General features: G+C 40.7%; 1 protein-coding gene across 3 annotated transcripts; it reads left to right on the top strand.

The window, feature by feature from the left end:
- Positions 1 to 5,308: 5,308 nt before the first annotated feature.
- On the top strand, positions 5,309 to 16,568 carry CCT8 (chaperonin containing TCP1 subunit 8). 3 transcript variants are annotated; one of them, XM_080613429.1, is made up of 15 exons: positions 5,309 to 5,422; positions 7,019 to 7,109; positions 7,669 to 7,748; positions 8,821 to 8,970; positions 9,235 to 9,415; positions 10,141 to 10,202; positions 10,858 to 10,995; positions 11,436 to 11,614; positions 12,511 to 12,577; positions 12,655 to 12,742; positions 12,843 to 12,958; positions 14,258 to 14,329; positions 14,485 to 14,649; positions 15,059 to 15,178; positions 16,343 to 16,568. In XM_080613429.1, the coding sequence occupies exons 1-15, from the start codon at positions 5,363 to 5,365 to the stop codon at positions 16,418 to 16,420; spliced, it is 1,647 nt and encodes a 548-aa protein (XP_080469555.1). In that variant the 5' UTR covers positions 5,309 to 5,362; the 3' UTR covers positions 16,421 to 16,568. The 3 variants fall into 3 exon arrangements, with proteins under 3 accessions (XP_080469555.1, XP_080469554.1, XP_080469556.1); XM_080613428.1 differs by lacking the exon at positions 5,309 to 5,422 and adding an exon at positions 5,536 to 5,858 and having other exon boundaries at positions 7,029 to 7,109; XM_080613430.1 differs by lacking the exon at positions 5,309 to 5,422 and adding an exon at positions 5,769 to 5,858.
- The last annotated feature ends 2,088 nt before the right edge of the window (positions 16,569 to 18,656 follow it).

Below are 18,656 nucleotides of genomic sequence, written 5' to 3'. Positions count from 1 at the left end.
GGGTAGAGAAAAAAAAATTGGAAAAACCTCTGTCTTTGTCCTGAAGCTCTAGTACTATTTTAGACCATCCTTAGAACAGATTGGGTATCCAAGTCAAGGCATGACACAGTGAAGAAAGAAGACCACAGGTCTCAGTGGCCCAGATGCCAAGCAATGTAAGTTGTGGTCTTGATCTCAGAATTCTACCTTTTATCTACAGGGGTTTTTTTCTGCGTATCTGTAGAGATGGAAGAAATGCAAATGAGGTGCAGTAGTAGCTTGTTTCCAGGAGTCTGCAGACAGTTGGTATTCATCTTACTCGTTGTGACTTCACTTAGGTGCTATTTCTGCAGAAGTCTTCATCTATTCAATGCTGAGCCAACCACCCTCTTCCACTGTTTCCTACCTTTTCTATATTACAGCCTAAAATTCCTATTTCCATCACTTCTCAGTTTGATGTTCTTCAAGTTCCCACATCCACATAGGTACTGATAAATTCTTCCTACCCCAACAACAACACCTGAACTCAATAGCAGTTGGATCTTGTGCATTCCACTGGAAAAAAAAAATCTATATGACCACTTTGAAAAATTAAGAGAAATGTTTCTCTAGCCCTCACTTGATTATGGATTTGACCTCCTCATGCAAAACAGAACTCATCATCTAGAAGACATCAATTTTGCCCAATTATGCTTTCTTTTTTATGACATCAAAACAAAAAAGACTTCAACACTTTTGCTTTGTCTCATGAAGCAGAGGCTCTTGAATTTTATTTTCATGTGTACTGTACCAGTGTCACACCATGATTTTATACCTTGATTGTACTTGCAATACAAAATCAATACAAACAGCATCAGTTCTGTTCTGAGACTACTATCCTTTCCAATCTTGTTTGTTTAGCAGAACCTCTGAATTGTTGTCACTTGTGCAGGTAGAATCAAACATACTGGATACTTAACTCAGCTGGGGACTGTCATCACTATTTAGTTAACATTTTCAAATAATTTACTGATCCCATGCAAAGGCAATACTGCTTTAAAATCTCCAGAAGTGCTTTCCAGTGACTCAAACTGTCTTACTACAGCAGAAACCACATACAACTGAGGTAAGAATACACAAATGGCAAAGTAATCTTGCTTTCCTGTCTAGCTTGCAATCTTCTGCACCAACAAGTGAGATAAGCCCAGGATGAGGGTTGCATTTAACCCAGGAGCTGTGGACCAGTGACCTAAGAAATACTTAGTTGATTAGAAGTGCTCCAGTTGATTAGCGTGCTCCTTCTCATCATATCATAAGTGAGATAAACGCAATCCGGGAAAAGCTGATGTAACTGCTGCTGCTGTTACAGGAGAATTACGTTAACCCTGAATGTTCAGCCCTACAGACTGTCTCAGGTATAAGCACAATCCTCTGCAAACTAAGTATGGCCCTCAGGCTTCCCTCAAGACGCCACTCGCATTTTTTCATTGGCCAGATGTCAGTGTTGTTGGACAAACACAGTCAGATGTTACACCCACAACTTCAGCAGGCATTTTTCTATCCTTGTTTTCCAATCGCTCAGGTTCCCACTGCTGGAAAACCAAATAGAAATCAACATTCTGCCCTTTTTATGAACTTCCCAAGATCTTGTTAAAATTTTACCATCCTAGAAGTTGACAAATGTGTGCCTACAGATAAGCTGGGGATTTCCACGTGTACAGTAATAGATTTTGGCTGGTGAAAGGGCAGCCAACTACCAATAGCCAACCCTCTGACCTTTGGATGGTCTTTTAGCATGGCAATATCTGTGCAAAATATAAATGGTGTAGACGAGTAGCTAAAAAAAGATCAAGGCCAAGTCAAAGTCGGGATTAGACAGCGAGTCCCAAATAACTTCTGATTATAACAGAGAGAGATGTTTTAGTAATAGTTTAATACAGATAAATATATTTGTACATAATATATATTTATAATCACAAATATACATATATATTTTAGCTTTATTGGTATTCTCGGTTTAAAAGATGTAGTTAACATAAGCTTCAATAAAAGCACTGTAACAACAGGGCAGTTCAAGAAGTACTTGAAGATGGCATAAGGCAGCACTGCCACAGTGAGACTGCCCTTTCTCCCTTCCTCTCTCCTTGTGCCACTCCCAAGATTTTGTACAGCCATGTGGTAAGCAGGAAACCTGAAAGCTGGCTAGGCTTCTTTTGGATTAGTCTTAATGCAGACCAGTTTCCTAATCTGGTTGATTGCATGGATGCACAAATGCTTGTCAAGAGAAGATTTAAGAGAAGGGGAAGGAAAATATAGTTGTGAAAAAAGCAGGCAGATATGGGACTGCCTTTGTGCTTAAGCCTCTCGCTTAAAACACTAGACCTGCTTCTTTAGCATCCTGCATACTATTGCCTTGATGTGTTATTTGGCTTGACGAAAATCAGAGAAGTAGAATAATACCAATGCATACTAATGAACTCAGAAACATATTTTAATACAAATGGTATATGAATTTAAGCCCAGGTTGGCAATCCAGCTAGGCAAGTGATAGGATCCTACAGGAAAAGAACCATGGACTTTTCCAAGACTGCAAAATTTCCAGGAAGCCATTTTATCATTTCACCATTTTACTTCCTAGCTGAGAAAAATGGTACTCATGTTAAGTCCTGCAACAATGAGGTAGCTATATCCAGATGATGGCATTGAGAATGTAAAATAGACTGCAAAAATTACAAAACTAGTAAGTGTTGATGAATCACTAGAAATTTGCCTGAGGTCATGCAGATTATTAGTCACAGAGAGCTGAAACACATCCTGCCATTGCTGATGAGCAGTTTAACCACTTGAGCCATCTTTCCTCTCTGCCCTAAAATAACTGTGTCTTACTAGAATGCATTCAAACTATTGACATAATGCCCATGACTATGAAAAGCCTTCTACATTGATTTAGGATTAAGTACCTCCCCTCTGATCTTTGTGGCCAACAACACATTACAGAAGCCGCTTTAAAAAATAGTTTCTAGTACCTTGGCTGTAGAACAGGACAGACAGTTCCTCCTTTTCTATATAAACTGTGGTGCAGATACATTGGAAAAGCGAAGAAAGAGATAAATGTGGTTATACCCCCTGTTTCAAACCCCAGCTCTTTCTTTTGAAAATGCCCACACTCCTTGGTCATGACAGGCAGGGCTGAGTAGGTTCCCTCTTCTACTTCAAGCAGCATCTGCCTATGAGTAGTTCTAGCAAAACCGCATACAGATTTTTTGAAGTTCATTCACAGGGTCCTTTATTTAGTTGTGCTTTCTATCATCACTCTTTTTGACAATGCCATGATGTGTTACAGGTTAAAACTGACTGAATTTTAAGACTTACACGACAGTACACCTAAACCAAGTACATCCTCTTGAGGCTGCTTAAGCAACACGTATCAAGAGATTTGATTAACCTTGCAGGCAGCCTATCTGTGCTGCAGAGGTGGAGCAACTCAGCCTCTGTCAGTACATATTGCTCAGATACGGTGTGGCCCAAATGCAGCAGTATTATTCTTAAGGCCTTGAAACAGTATGCTTGATTTTGTGTGGCACAGAAAAAAAGCCAATAAAGCTTATCAAACACAAAGCAGCTTCATACAGAAGCAGCTCCACTGCCTCCTGGCTGGACCTCAGCTATTTTATAGAGATGTCATGGTGAGCCTCCTAAGTACTCTGTGTCCTGTAGCACACATACTACTTGGCATTACCCTGGACAATGAGGACTTGACTGTAGTCTTCCTATCATAGAATCGTAGAATGGTTTGAGTTGGAATGGACATTAAAGCTCATCCAGTTCCAACCCTCCTGCCATAGGCAGTGACACCTTCCACTTGACCAGGCTGCTCAAAGCCCTCTCCAACCTGGCCTTGAACACTGCCAGGGCATCCACAACTTCTCTGGGCAGTCTGTTCCAGTGCCACACCACCCCCATAGTGAAGAATTTCTTCCCTATACATATTCTAAATCTACCCTCCTTCAGTTTAAACCCATTCCTCCTTGTCCTGTCATTACCTGCCCTTGTAATAACTCCCTCTCCAGCTTTCTTGTAGGCCCTTTTAGGTACAGGAAGGCTGCTATGAGGTCTCCCCAGAGCCTTCTCTTCTCCAGACTGAACAAGCCCAACTCTCTCAGCCTGTCTTCATAGAAGAGGTGTTACAACCCTCTGAGCATCTTCATGGCCTACTCTGACCTCGCTAAAGCAGGTCACTGTTCTTATGCTGGGGGCCCCATTGCTCAATACAGTACTGCAGGTGGGATCTCGCAAGAGCATAGAAGAGGGGGACAATCACACTCCTTTTGATGCAGACCAGGATACGGTTTGCTTTCTGGGCTGCAAGCACATGTTGCCAGATGATATTGAGCTTCCCATTGACCAACAACACCCGCAGGCCCTTCTCCTCAGGGCTGCTATTCAGACTATCAGTGCTATCAGCACATTTTGCTTCCATCTGAACAAGTCAGGTCTGTACCAAGCAAAACACTTGACTGGAGTCTGCAAAGTTTTATGACCAGTTTTTGCCACCAGTGGCAATGAAGACTATTAACTGTTTCTGGAACATGTATGTATCACTTAATGTACTCAGAGAAACACCTGGGAAACATGCTGCACTTGCCAGTGAAAGAAAGAAGCCAACATCTGCCATGGTCACCATATCAGCTTACTATATGGCTGATGATTCCTAGGAAAGATCACCAGCACATAGCGCCTCTAACAAAAGCAGGCAGTGAGTTGGACAAAGTACAATAAATCTGGCGATGCTCTCCTACCTGTTTAAGAAAAACATGAGCAGGGGTCTTTTCCTTTTAAATAAGCTACATAAATGTTACATAAATACAGCAACACTGAGATGACCATTTACTTTCTTTGGTCACATTCACATAAAGCAAAACGCACAGCCACAGGACAAGCCAGTCACAGAGGTTAACAACCTCTAAATACTCCCCATTCTATCAATCTCTATTCTTTTAGAAACCCAGCAGCCTTTACCCGGTGGTCAAGCTGACGACTAGGCGGCCTTCTGACGGGCTCAGCCAGGCCTGCGAGCAGAGAACTATAGCAGGAGAAACTGTGCTGTAAGAAACCCGGCTGTAAGGAAAAACCCGCCAGGTTGCAAAGAACGGGCCCCGCAGGCGCAGATAAACCGCGGCCTGCGCGCAACCTACCGCCCATTCCGAGCGGGAGTCAAGCACACAGCCCACCGCCCCTCCTCGCGGCCCGCCTTCCCGGGGCGGGGCAGCCCAGCCCAGCCCAGCCCAGCCCAGCCCGCCCTGCCTGCGAGCTCCCGGCTGCCCCGGCGCGCCTGCGCGTCTCCCGCTCTCGTCTCTCCCGTCGTCCTTAGCGCCTCACGGTGCCAGGCCCTAGCGGAGCGGAGATGGCGCTTCACGTCCCTAAGGCCCCGGGCTTCGCCCAAATGCTCAAGGAAGGGGCGAAGGTGGGAGCGGCACTGGGCAGGGACCGTTCCCTCCGAGGGGGTGTGGGATGGGAGGAGGGGGCAGGGAGTCTCAGCGTAGGGGCGCGGGGAAGGTTCTGGAAGGCCGGTAGGCCCCGGTGCTCCATGCGTACCGCGGGGTGGGGACCCGGGTGGCTTTGCGCTCCCCGACCCCCCCAGCTTGGGATCTTTCGGCGGCCGTTGTGGGGCGGGGACTGGCCCCGGTCCGTGCCGGGCCGCGCCGTTGGCGGCGAGAGGGCGGCGCCTGGCGCACGCGGTCTTCGAGAAGGCTCTGCTGCGGCTGCATCATTCCCGTTCTCTGCACCCGGAGGCGCTGCATCTACTTCCCGCCGCCCCGGTCCGCCACAGTCCTTCCCGAGCAGTGCGCCTGGAAGCTGTGTCAGGAAGGCGTGTGTCTGGAGAGCTCGTATAGGTGGTGGTCAGTAAAAGTCAACCGAGCCTTCTAGATTTAGCTGCTCAGAAGTGTCCCGATTGTTATGTACATCCTTTGGCGCTATTATTGTGCCCATAAGAAAAGTACCTCTGCTAGAGTTGTAGAGTAGCAGACAATTTTATCTATATTTCCTTTCCATAAATCCGTTCTCATTGTGTGTAACGCTAACATAGTGTAGATTTTGGTAGTAGTCAGAGACTGTTGCTAATAAAGGAGAGGCATTCTTTGAGAAAGTGGGCAGAAAGAAAGCAGGTCTGTTGGGTTTTTCTTTAATTGCAGAGGAAGATAAAATTTCTGGTTGCTGCTACTTAATAGAAAGGAAGGTGAAGCTGGCAACTCAGTTTTTCTTCTCGGACTCTTTGTTGGAGACAAAAAATGGCATATATCAGGAGTAGGGGGAGAGCAAGGAAACAAAGTGGCCTAGGTACTCTAATAGAGATTCCAAGGCCAGAACAGCAAGAACTGCCTTTTACAAAAGGAGGAGGCAGCTGGCATTCTGAGATTTTGTTCTTTTGTAATTAGAGAGCAAATATTAGAGTACCTTTCTCTCTTCTCTTACGGCCCACACAGTATGTTTTACCCTGCTCTTTCTTCAGGCCCTTTCTGTGGATCCCTCCTTTTCTTAAGGCTTCCAAACTGAAGCCAGGCTGCTTGGCTTCTCAAACACAGATATCTTATAGATCATTATGAATTTTTATTCTCTACATGTTTGAACCTAGAACTGAGTTAAATTTTTGTGGAACAGCTGTGAGCAAAGAAGCATGTGCAAAACTGTGTGCTTACAGAACCTTTGCCCCTCTCCATAGTGAAGTCTAGTATTGGTTATTTTCTATTTCCCTTTGGCATGCCACTAGCTCTTTTTGAAGACTTAGGACATGCAAACTGTATTGAAAACTGAGTCACTGTTCAGATTTTCTGTTCAAAGCTTACTGAGCCTGCTGAACTGCCTAGTTGAGGAGTACACAGTAGTTCTTTTCTTGCTGTCTTTGGGTAAGGTTTAGTTTCCCTTTTAAACTTTTAAGTGAAATGCAGGATCTAGGTAGATGAAACCATAGACTCAGTAGATTATTACTGCTTTGATGAGAAATGACTAGTTAATCCTTTTCTTTCTTTGTTAGCCTAATTCTAAATGACTTTCTTTTCAGCATTATTCAGGACTAGAAGAAGCTGTCTATAGGAACATCCAGGCGTGCAAAGAACTTGCGCAAACCACTCGTACAGCTTATGGACCAAATGGTAAATAAATCCTAAAATCAGTGTAGTGTTTTTGAGCAGATGTTGTGTTTGAGGAAGCACGTTGGACTTGCTCTGGAATGCTAAAAGGTCTTTGTGGCTGTATAGCTCGGGCTTCGTTTTGTTAGCTCTTGATTTATGCTATACCTGACTTTGCCAGTTTTTTGTATGAGTTTTTGTCCTTTTTGCTGTCTTGCTGCTATGTGGAAGACCTACAGAAATGAAAGGAAGGACTGACTTGGTAGATAGTTATAATGAATATACCCGAATTATGTCTGGCCAGATATACCAAAGCAAAAGTTGTTCTGCAGTGTTTGTTAATTAAATGATGTACTAATATTCTTCTGAAGAGAAAAGTGCTTATTCAGAAATTATTGATTTCTCCTCATTGTAGCACTCTCTCAAGGGTTATTTCACAAAAATATTTTGGTTTCTTGAATTATAAATAAGGTTAACATTTTAATGTATAAAATATACCTGAAGTTTATGGAATAGTATCTATGTACAAAATACTGTTTTCCTAATGAATGCTTTTTTAAATTTTTTTTTTTCCTTCCACAAGGAATGAACAAAATGGTTATCAATCATTTGGAGAAGCTCTTTGTTACAAATGATGCTGCTACTATCTTGAGAGAGCTGGATGTAAGTTTTCTTGCTTCAGAAGATGTCAGTTGTGAGCTAGTGTTTCCCTTCATGGGTTGCTATGATTCTGAATGTTTAATTCATGCCACCCTGACAGATGATTTACATATGTCATTTTGTAAGTCATTGACACCTTTTACTGGATTTGAGTAAAGTCAATGCACTATATCCACAGCAAGGAACAGAACTATTCTGTGAAGCAGCATTAAGTAGTTGCAGGAAATTCTTAATAATTGCCTACTTTTCGTCCCCCAAACCAATGTAGATTCAGAAGAGTGCATGTCTGGACAATGCAGTGTTTGGAAAACTCTTCATGAAACCACTGTTATGTTAATCTCCCAGTGTTGGTGGTTGCCATAGACTCCTGTTTGCTTAGAATACGTTAATTGCATTTAAAGAAGCTGAGGATATAGCAGCATCCTCCTGTGGATACAGTAAAAGTGTGGGAAGACTGATCTGTCATAACTTTTTCTCTTACAATCAAGTTAATATTTGTGTTTTGATACAAATAATGCTTTACTGATTTCTGTACTTACTGATAGAAATAGTGTAAGTATTTCCTTAATGCAGTGTGTTAATGCAGACTACTTATTGAATCTAATGAGTCTTGCATATTACTTTCTGGGATAAAATGACAGTGGTTTTATTGCCTTGGAAAGAAAGGGAAAGCAGTGCAATCTGTAAGCAGAAAAAACACTAAACAGGTATTTAGACATCTACTTGGCATGTTATGCATCCAAATTCAGCTTGAAGATCTAAACTTCCTGTTGCAGAGCTTGATTGTGAAACTATTGCATCCTATAAAAATAGTACAGAACCAATATCAGGGATGTCTGATTTATGTTGTAGAGGGAATGTTCAGATCTCTGATTTGATTTTCTTCATACATATCATTTGCGTACTAGGGAAGGTAGCCAGTTAAGATAATCTGTCCTCTTTTACCAATTTTGTGCTTTCTTAATATATTTAGGTACAATTTAAAAGAAGAGAGATTATACTGGATGCACAGAAAAACCTGAAGCTGTAGTCTAGGTGGAATTTTAGTAACTAAGATATGTAACTTCTTTTAAAGGTCCAGCATCCTGCTGCAAAAATGCTTGTGATGGCTTCCCACATGCAAGAGCAAGAAGTTGGAGATGGAACAAACTTTGTCCTTGTTTTTGCTGGTCTTCTTCTGGAGTTAGCAGAAGACCTTCTGAGGATGGGGTTATCAGTCTCGGAGGCAAGTCATATTGTCATTACAACTCGCAGAGCTTGAATTCACACTAGAATTCTTGGGTCATGGTATTGTGAATTGGCTGCTTCCTTCTGAAGTAATTTTTTAGATAGATGTATATGAAGAACAATAGTAGAACAGTAGTTTTGCTGCTTGTGATTTCTTGCTACCCTTGTAAGCTTTTGCTTTTGTTAATGTTTAATGGTCCTTTGAAAAGAAGATACAAGCTGTATGAAGTGGTGTAGTGAATATTTCTTGTTTGCTTAACAGGTGATTGAAGGATATGAAAAAGGTTGCAAGAAAGCCCTAGAAATCCTTCCAGACTTGGTGTGCTGTTCTGCAAAGAACCTTCGAGATGTTGAAGAAGTGGCGTCTTTGTTGCACACTTCAGTGATGAGCAAACAATATGGCAATGAGCAGTTTTTGGCAAAGCTTATTGCTCAGGCCTGTGGTAAGTGGACAAGAACAGATGTGTGCATGCATCTAAAAAAACTGAATGGTTTTGCTTATGATTGTTACTAATGTCTTCATGTGAGATAAAAGGTATGTTTGGTTTATCAGGTTGAATTGGATGGAATGATTTAGCGGGTGATACGAGTATAACCTTTCTTGTGTTGAACTCTTCACTGGTATTGTGGCTCAGAAAAGGTCTGTTTCCTACTAAAAATTTATAGGAACAGATTTCTAGTCTTCTAAAAGCAGAAACCACCTTTCTTCCTCTTCCCATTTGGGAAGTATGTTACACTTCATATAAGCTGTTGCTAATCTCAGCCACAAGAACAGTGGAAGCAGGACCGTAGTTGTGTTGAGTTGTTGTTTTCTCCCTTTAGATTTCTGGGGAAAAAAAAACTTTCATGCTTAGTTTTAAGTGTTTTCTGAAAATATTCTATGTCAGACTTCACTCTTGAATGTACGTGTGTAAATGGATATTTGAATTTAATTAACTGAGCTGCCTGAGTAAGTGTTGCTTTCTGATTACTACATTGTAAAAACAAAATCTGTTTCTCTTGATGCAGGTTATTAGCAAATTAAAATTGCCTTAAATTTAGGCAGGCATCTCAAACCATTGAATTTTAGTACTTCAGAAAAACTCCAGGCATTATTTATGGTCATTGTTCTACTTCATTCATTAACCAGCACAAATTAATTTTTTTTTCATTTATTTCCTCCATACAGTTTCTATTCTTTCGGATTCTGGTCATTTCAACGTTGATAATATCAGAGTATGCAAAATTGTGGTAAGTTGGAAGTAGCTAGCTTTACTGTATTATCAAGGTAAACAGTTTAATGAAAGTTAACTTTCAGATCTTTAAATTTCAGAAGCGCCTTTTATATTCTTGTTTCTGTTGAGTTGTGGCATGCATAGTAAGTTTTGGAAATTGGTCTTTATATTCCTTATTTAGTGCTCACTAGCAACTTTCAGAAACAAACATGAAAGTGTACACTTAAGTCAGATACATTATTGTACACAGGGATGTTGATTGCATCTTTGTTGTAGAAGCAGTCACAAGATTAGACGAAGATGCAGGCTGGCAGAAATGTAGCTGTCTAATCTTGCATTCTTTTTGTCAGGCTTCAGTATAGTGTGTAGGATAGGAATAAGTTTATATCTAGGATGAATTTCCCCTGCTAATAAATACATAACAAATTGAGCACAGAAAACGTATGTCATAGGCTTTAGCTGGACCACCAAATAATCTTAAAATGGAAACCTGTAAGACAATGTTTGGTGTTGCTAAATCATCTTCAGTCTCATTTCTTTATGCTACAATGAAAACTTAGGTTGCTACATTCAAATGAATGTAAGGACTGCCTTCCCTAAAGGGTGTAGTGCAGCTTTCTGGCAATAAATGATTGTTACAGCTTTCCCCCATTCTGTTTCTTTCCTTTCAGGGTGCTGGTATCTCTGCTTCCTCGGTACTGCATGGCATGGTTTTTAAAAAAGAAACTGAAGGAGATGTCACTTCTGTCAAAGATGCAAAAATAGCTGTGTATTCCTGCCCTTTTGATGCTATGATAACTGAAACTAAGGTATGTTAAAGCTCAGAATAAGTTGTATATCTATTTATGCTTATGTGCTCTTATTTTTAGACTTAACTATAAATATTGTTGACACTTGATGATTGAGATATTTTTGTTAATATTGAGTTCATTAGTATAAAAAAAGTTCATAGAAAACATCTGAACCCAGTTTTACTTCAGAGGGTTTTGGGGGTTTGCAAGGTGTTTTTGGTTTTGTTAGGTTATTTGAGGTATGTGCTAGAATGTCTGAACCTCAAGGTTGTCTATAAACGCTAGAGTGCCATTTTTTTGACTTCTTTTCCCCCCATTGCCAGGGAAGGGTGGCAGTATTATAAAATAGGATGACTTGTGGTTTATGGATATGGTTGGGAGACAAAGTGATGGGTCAGAAACTTCTAGGCATGTAGTTAACACTGAATTGATAATTTATGTGATTTATTTTTTACTAGGGCACTGTACTTATAAAGAATGCTGAAGAGCTGATGAATTTCAGTAAGGGAGAAGAAAACCTAATGGATTTGCAAGTGAAAGCTATTGCTGATAGTGGTGCAAATGTAGTAGTAACGGGTGGCAAAGTGGCAGACATGGCTCTTCACTATGCCAACAAATACAATCTTATGTTAGTCAGGTAAGTGCTAGAAGAATGTAAAAACATTTCACCTACCAGATTTATGAAATGTACTTGCCATATTGGAACTTGCCTCTCAAACAAATTGGAAAGAAACTATTGCAGACTGTTTGGTTTTCTACTGATCAAAACCTGAGTGGCAGTTTGGTTGTTTCATAGCATATGTTTCTTGATAGTATTTCACTTCTGTACGACAGCTGATCAGGGAGTAACTTGTGTATATGGTACTGTTATACTGGCTTTAAGTGTTGTTATAGCACAGCTGAAATCAAGAATATCAAAATTTGTGGATCTAGTAAAGAGGGATGTGGCCTCAGAGGCACGTAAGACTATACCACAATGGTTCTGCCTGGTCACAGTCTTCATGTGGTGGTTTAGCAATGATGAGATGCCTCCGTGCACCACTGATGTATTGATGAGTGGAAGAACTAATTCTTAATCCTTTGTTATTTTTGTGGGCTTTAAATCATCTTCTCTAAATAAAGCATATTTGTACGTCCTTGAACTATATTCTGCGCAACATAAGTCAGATTTACTAGCTGTAGCTCTCATCTCACACAAATAAGTGGACCTTTGTCGAAAGCTGGAAATTTATTGGTACCATCCAAAAAGTTTGAACTTCTGGAAATAGAGCATGATACTGTAATCTTTTTCATAACAAAGAGAGATCATTATAGAAGTGCTGTAAAGATCCATTCAAGTCTATTTGAACTACTTACTTGTTTTTAAATTCTTAGTTTTGCATAGCATTCCTGAAAATTGTAACTGGAAGAGATGAATGGATTTTATAACTTGGTGCAGTAAATCTTGATAAACGTTATTAGTTTACAGAAAGCTGCCAAGTTAAGAGAATATTTGTATGTGTTAACATTTGTTCTGCAAACTTGTTTTTAAAGGTTGAACTCAAAGTGGGATCTGAGAAGACTCTGCAAAACTGTTGGTGCAACAGCCCTACCCAGACTGGTATGGACTTTTCAAATGAGTAGGAGGGAGAGAACTGATGAAGAGGTTCACCTCGTAACTCTTGTTTTTCTTTACAGACTCCCCCTACTCTAGAAGAAATGGGTCACTGTGACAGTGTGTATTTATCAGAGATTGGGGATACGCAGGTGGTTGTTTTTAAGCATGGTATGTTTGTTCCTTACAGCTCCTAATGTTACTGTCCTAGAAGTATGATGTTCTTGTGTTTTACCTCTAACAAAATTCAGTAATGCACATGTCTGAACAGAAAAAGAGGACGGTGCCATTTCTACTATACTCATTCGTGGGTCTACAGACAATCTGATGGATGACATAGAGAGAGCAGTGGATGATGGTGTAAATACTTTCAAAGTACTCACAAGGGTAAGTAACCAGTTACCAAAACTGAACTATATAGATGAGTTTGAAGAGAAACTCACACTTGCTTTGTCCTCATTTGCTACAAAGGCTGTAGCAGATACTCATTAGCTTAGGAACCTTCTTGAGGTGTAGAGAAGACTGTGTAGATGGCTGCCAACATTGTTGTGAATGCAGTGTACGTGAAAGATGGTGCTCAGCTGTGAATGTACTACTCTTAATTTTCCACTAAAGAATGAGTTCTTGAAGATGGATTAGTTTTACCACATTGTAATAGCAGTCAGCTATTGCTTGACTATTTCCCTAAATGTTTTATAATGCTCCTTGGAAGGCAGGGACAGAGAAAACCTAGATAGCTTTGTCACTGGGGATCAGAAGGAACTGACTGATCAGATACTGAATTTCTAGTTCATTGGTGACAAGATGCGCTTCTTCCACATACTACAGATAGGTTTTAGAGATGGAAGAATTCAGTTCTTCAGAGTTTCTTCTGAGCAGCTTTTCTGGACTTGAATGTTCATCTTTCCTTTTATTTATTTTTTTTTTTTTTTAATACAAAAGGAAATGATTGTGAATTTACTCAGACGATGGCATGCAAAAAATGCTAAACTTCTGTTTGACACTTAATGTCCTGTGCGTACCAGGACATGCACACAGAGTTACAGTGCAGAAGCAGCCATAGTCTTTGAATTTATTTTTGTCTCCAGGAGTTGGCCTGACGTATGGTTTATGATGATTACTTTTCTGTTAGACTGGGAGTTCTTCAGTGAATCCTGGGTTGCTAAAGGATAAACAAAATGCTTAATTTAAAAGAAAACAAAAACTCCAAGCACTTTGTGATGCCTTAAACTTAGTGTACAGTAGATTGGTTTCCTGCATGGTATTTCCCAACAATGGAATGTTGGGAAAGTTAATGGAAAAGGTGAGAAAGTCTAGGAATTCTTTTATTAGTTAGGCAAGAGTTTAAATTACTTTATAAAAACCCCAAACCAACCCTCCACCCAAAAAACTCAAAAAAACCAAAAAAAAAATACCAAACCCCACAGCCAACCAACCAAACACAAATCCCACTGCATTATTATTTTGCTTTTACGTGAGAAGTTATTCTTTTCAAAGACATTGGAACGAGTGAATAAATTCTGGTAAATTTCTATTGTAATGCGTGTTTGTTCTGAAGCATATTCATAATAAGTCTGCATGGGAAAAAGTTCTGTTGCATTCTTCATAGAATATATAAATTTTTAAAGTGAAAATTAATACCACACTTTAACCAGAACTTTGTGCTTTGGGATGGTATGTTCACAGGATAAACGTCTTGTTCCTGGAGGTGGTGCAACAGAAATTGAGTTAGCCAAGCAGATCACATCCTATGGAGAGGTACAGCAAATGGGCACTTTATTTTTTTTTTTTTAATACAACTTAGACACACATATATACTTATTTAAATATATATGTGACTTATACAAATATATATGTATTATTTTATACCTAAATTTTTTAAATGCTGACATGGGCTTTCAACTTCACTTTAGACTTGTCCTGGGCTTGACCAGTATGCCATCAAGAAGTTTGCTGAGGCGTTTGAAGCCATTCCTCGAGCACTGGCAGAAAACTCTGGAGTAAAGGCTAATGAGGTCATTTCCAAACTTTATGCTATGCATCAGGAAGGGAACAAAAATGTTGGATTTGATATTGAGGTAAATGGCCTTTTGCATTACTTGGTGCTTTGCTGTACAGGGTTATATTTAATATATACATAATTCATACTGATAGAAGTACTGTAAATCACTGAAGTTGTGTTGTATGGTCTAGAAGAATAACTTCTTAGAGTTCTAATAATCAGCCAGCAAGCGGTTAAATTCAATGTAGTACAGTAGCCTTCTGTTGAAGGTCAAGTGAGATACTGAACTGATGTGATGGAGAATAAGTCTTTAGTAATTACTTAGTCTTCCTGCTAATGGATTAGGAACAAAGGTTTTCTGAAGAGAGGAGAGGAGATTAGAAAAGTGGTAACTTGTTTTAAACCTGTAACCGTGAAAACCCAGTAACTTGCTAGGTGTAGAAGCCTGATGAAGTTCTGAACAATGTTTTCACCCTGTCTGATAGGCTGAAGCTGCTGCTGTGAAGGATATGTTGGAAGCTGGTGTACTAGACACATACCTTGGGAAATCCTGGGGTATCAAGCTCGCTACGAATGCAGCAGTAACCGTCCTAAGGGTAGATCAGGTAAGATCACAAGTAATTTGGGCACTGAATTGAAATCTTGAATTAAGTGTGCAGAACACTAGTGCAGAAAGTGAATCTTCTTGGAATGCAAGAGAGAAAAATAGAATACTTGAAAATGTGGTTTGCTTATTGCTGAAGGCCTAGAAGTTGTTCTCTGAAGAGCTCATAATTCGGAATGTTGTAATATTGCCACTTCTGTAGGACTTGACATTTTGATACTTGTAGTCCAGAAAGTTATCCTAACTTTTGTAGAAGCAAGATTTTTAACAGAAGAAACCTTCTCTCATATATTGTTTTCACATGAAAATCCAACTTTTAGGGAAAACAGATGTTATAATCTTAATGATAAAAATGTTAATTTTGTATATTTTGTGGAACTTCAGCAAAAATGTATTTGCATGTAAAATTTCTGTAGATTATTATGGCAAAACCAGCAGGTGGTCCAAAAGTCCCTAAGCAACAAGGACATTGGGATAAGGATGACTGGAAAGATGAGCCTGAAAAATAGTGTGCAGTAAGCTGTCTCTAGCAGAGAGGTATCTGTGTGTAAGCACATGCATGAGTATATATTGACAAGCACATGGCAGATGATAACATTCTTGAGGACGTGACACTGCTGTCTTAGGTGTGCTGATTGCTACATTTTGTATTTATGCCTTTGCAAAGGAATTCTACTCCTAAAACCAAGCTTCGATAAAGTGATGACAAGTGCAGTCTTAGTTTTGCTTGTCGCTATCACAACTACAGAAAAAGAGCCTTTCACATGGTAGGATGGGTGGACTTCAGACATTTAAAGTGTTACTCAGTAAAGTTTGGACTATAATTCAGACTGATAGCTCTGATAATTCTGCTTTCTGTAGGTGTGCATTGTGGAAGCTCATCACTCCTATTTTTGCACTCGCTTTCTGTAGACTAACCATAATTTGCATGCAAAAATGAGGTAAAAGCCCTTTTCTTGTGTATCAGGGCTCAGCTTCTGCTATTTACAAAAAAAAAACCGAACCCAGACTAATGTGCGAGTATCTCTATTAGATAAAAATAAGATTGAGGCTTAGGTTCAGACTAGGGAAATTGCGTTAATTTTAGTGAATGTTGACAGAATCATAGGGCTGTAAGAGTCTGATTCTAACCTTTACCTTTTTCTGTTCCCTTTTACCTTTTAAGATCATCATGGCAAAACCAGCTGGTGGCCCTAAACCTCCATCAGGAAAGAAGGATTGGGATGAAGACCAAAATGCTTGAACAATTTAACTATACTTCTTAAGTGACATGATAATGTGAGTTTTTTGATATTCCAGCCAGAGCCTGTCATGATGTTTTGCTCTGTTGCCTTTAAGTTATGAATGGTGTCTGATGGAGTGCAGAACTTCAGACACACCAATAAATACACTTGCTGTTAAAACGTTAACTGTCACATTATTTGGAGTTAGCATGATGTGGTTGTTCCCAGGCATTTGTGTGTGGGTTGACTTTCCTCACCAGGACAGGGGCAGAACATAAGGTGAAAAAGCTCAGGGGTTGAGTTGGAGACAGGGAGATCCCTCACTGATTACTGCTACAGGCATGTGCAGAAAATAAACTTACTACCAATTAAAGAGGAATTGGAGGGTGAGAAGAAATTAAATCTAAATTATGTTCCTGTCCACCTCCCCTTCTTCCCAGGCTAAGTGTATTCCTTTATTTCAACTCCTCTACCTCTTCCCTGTGCCTGAGTGGTGAAGGGGATGGGGAATGGGGGTTGTGGTCAGGCTGTAACAGGCTCCTCTTTGCTGCTCCTTCCTATGCACACTTTTCCCCTCCTCCCCTACCACGATACAGTCCGTGTTGAGCTGCTTCAGCATGGGGGTCCTCTGTAGGTTGTAGTCTCCCAGGAACAACTGGCTCCTGCAGCAATGCTTGCCCCAGTGTGGGTTTCTCATTGCAGACTGCAGCTTCCTTCAAGGCACACTCGCCTTAACTCTGGCCTGGGAGCCTCCGGGGCTGCAGTGTGGAGGCCAGTATTGTCCTCTCCGACCTGCAGGCAGACAACCTGCTTCAGCATGGGTTGTGAGGGGTGCCTGGAGCTGCTCCCCTTCTTCGGTGCTTGCAGGGCTGCTTCTCACACTTTTCCCTTCAAGCCCTGACAGCACTGTGCTTTCTCCAAGGTGTCACCATCTTTGGCTGAAGGGCTCAGCTGTGCCCTGGTGTGGGTCGGTTAGAGGTGGCTGTGTCCAGCAGCAGCCATGCCCAGCCTCTCCTCAGAGGCCACAGCTGCACCCAGTACAGTGGATGAGGGAGACTATGAGAGACTATGAGCCTGCTGCAGGAACTTCTGTAAAGCATAATCTAATTGTTGTAGCTCTTCACTCCTTGCCCAACATCTGAGTGTAAAAAGTCAAATGAATGTTGTAGGAAAGAAGTATGGCAACAGGTTCATTTATTTTTGTTTCATACATCAGCTGCATTGTCACCCTTTAAGAGTCTCCATGCTCTCAAAATGGCAGCCTGACTGCAGTGAACTATATCTCATTCTAATGGCCTTAAAAACAAAGGCTGGGCAGCACTAGCTAGCATGATGCAGAATACTGGAATCTTTCAAGTGAAGCCTTCTGTTAAGATTCTTCTTGGAAACTAAACAGCTTGTGCGTCTTGGAGTAACTTGAAAGGAGAAATGCACTTGAAATTCAAGCCACTTCAGTAATTAACGCTTTTATTACTCTTGCCGGTGCTACTGTTTCACAGCCAGAAGGGAGTGGAAGGCTAAATCAAGTCTAGAACTATCTTATGCCTAAATAAGGCTGCCATACAGCAGCTACACTAATGCTTGCTTTATAGTCTGTTGCTGGTGTGGCCAAAAAATAAACTCAGCAAGTTTTCAGAAGGATTGGCATACTGCTAACAGTCAGCTGCACAAGTGCTGCTGCTGCTGACTATAAGGATAACAAGAACATGTTAAGACTGCCCATTTCCTTAGTGAGGTTGTGAAAAACGCACTGAATGTAAGCAGCTGCTGCTCTAGCATGGACAAGCCAAGACTTATGTGAAACCCAATGTGGAGCCTAGCCTGTGGATAAGAGAGCTTTATAGTTACAAGTCACTGCAGGAGTAGTTTTCTTCCCCTCCCCAGTGCAGAAGGAGTGCCTGTAGCAAAAGGGAGAGAAACCCAAGCTCCCGGCCTTGCCAAAATACCAGCAACATTCCCCTGTGGAAGAACTCCCAAAGAGTTTGCACACCGGGCACTCCTCTATTGGGCATAAACCAACAGCAGAAAAGGAGCTGATGCTGAGTTTGTCTCAGCTTTAAGATGTGTAGGAAGAAACAGCTTCTGCTTGGAACCTAGTTCTAAAATACACTTAGAACAGATGATAGCCAAGATAACTAGTTTAAAATTGAAGCTGGTCCCTTTAAAGTGAAAGCTGATGAAAATGTATAGCACTTGCAGGAACCTAAAAGTAGTCATTCCTTGTCTGCCAATGCACTCAACAGAAACTCAACACTG

This window comes from Psittacula echo (genome assembly GCF_963264785.1).
Source record: "Psittacula echo genome assembly, chromosome: 3".
In the NCBI taxonomy this organism is placed as follows: domain Eukaryota; kingdom Metazoa; phylum Chordata; class Aves; order Psittaciformes; family Psittacidae; genus Psittacula; species Psittacula echo.
This window is presented reverse-complemented; position numbering and strand designations above follow the sequence as displayed.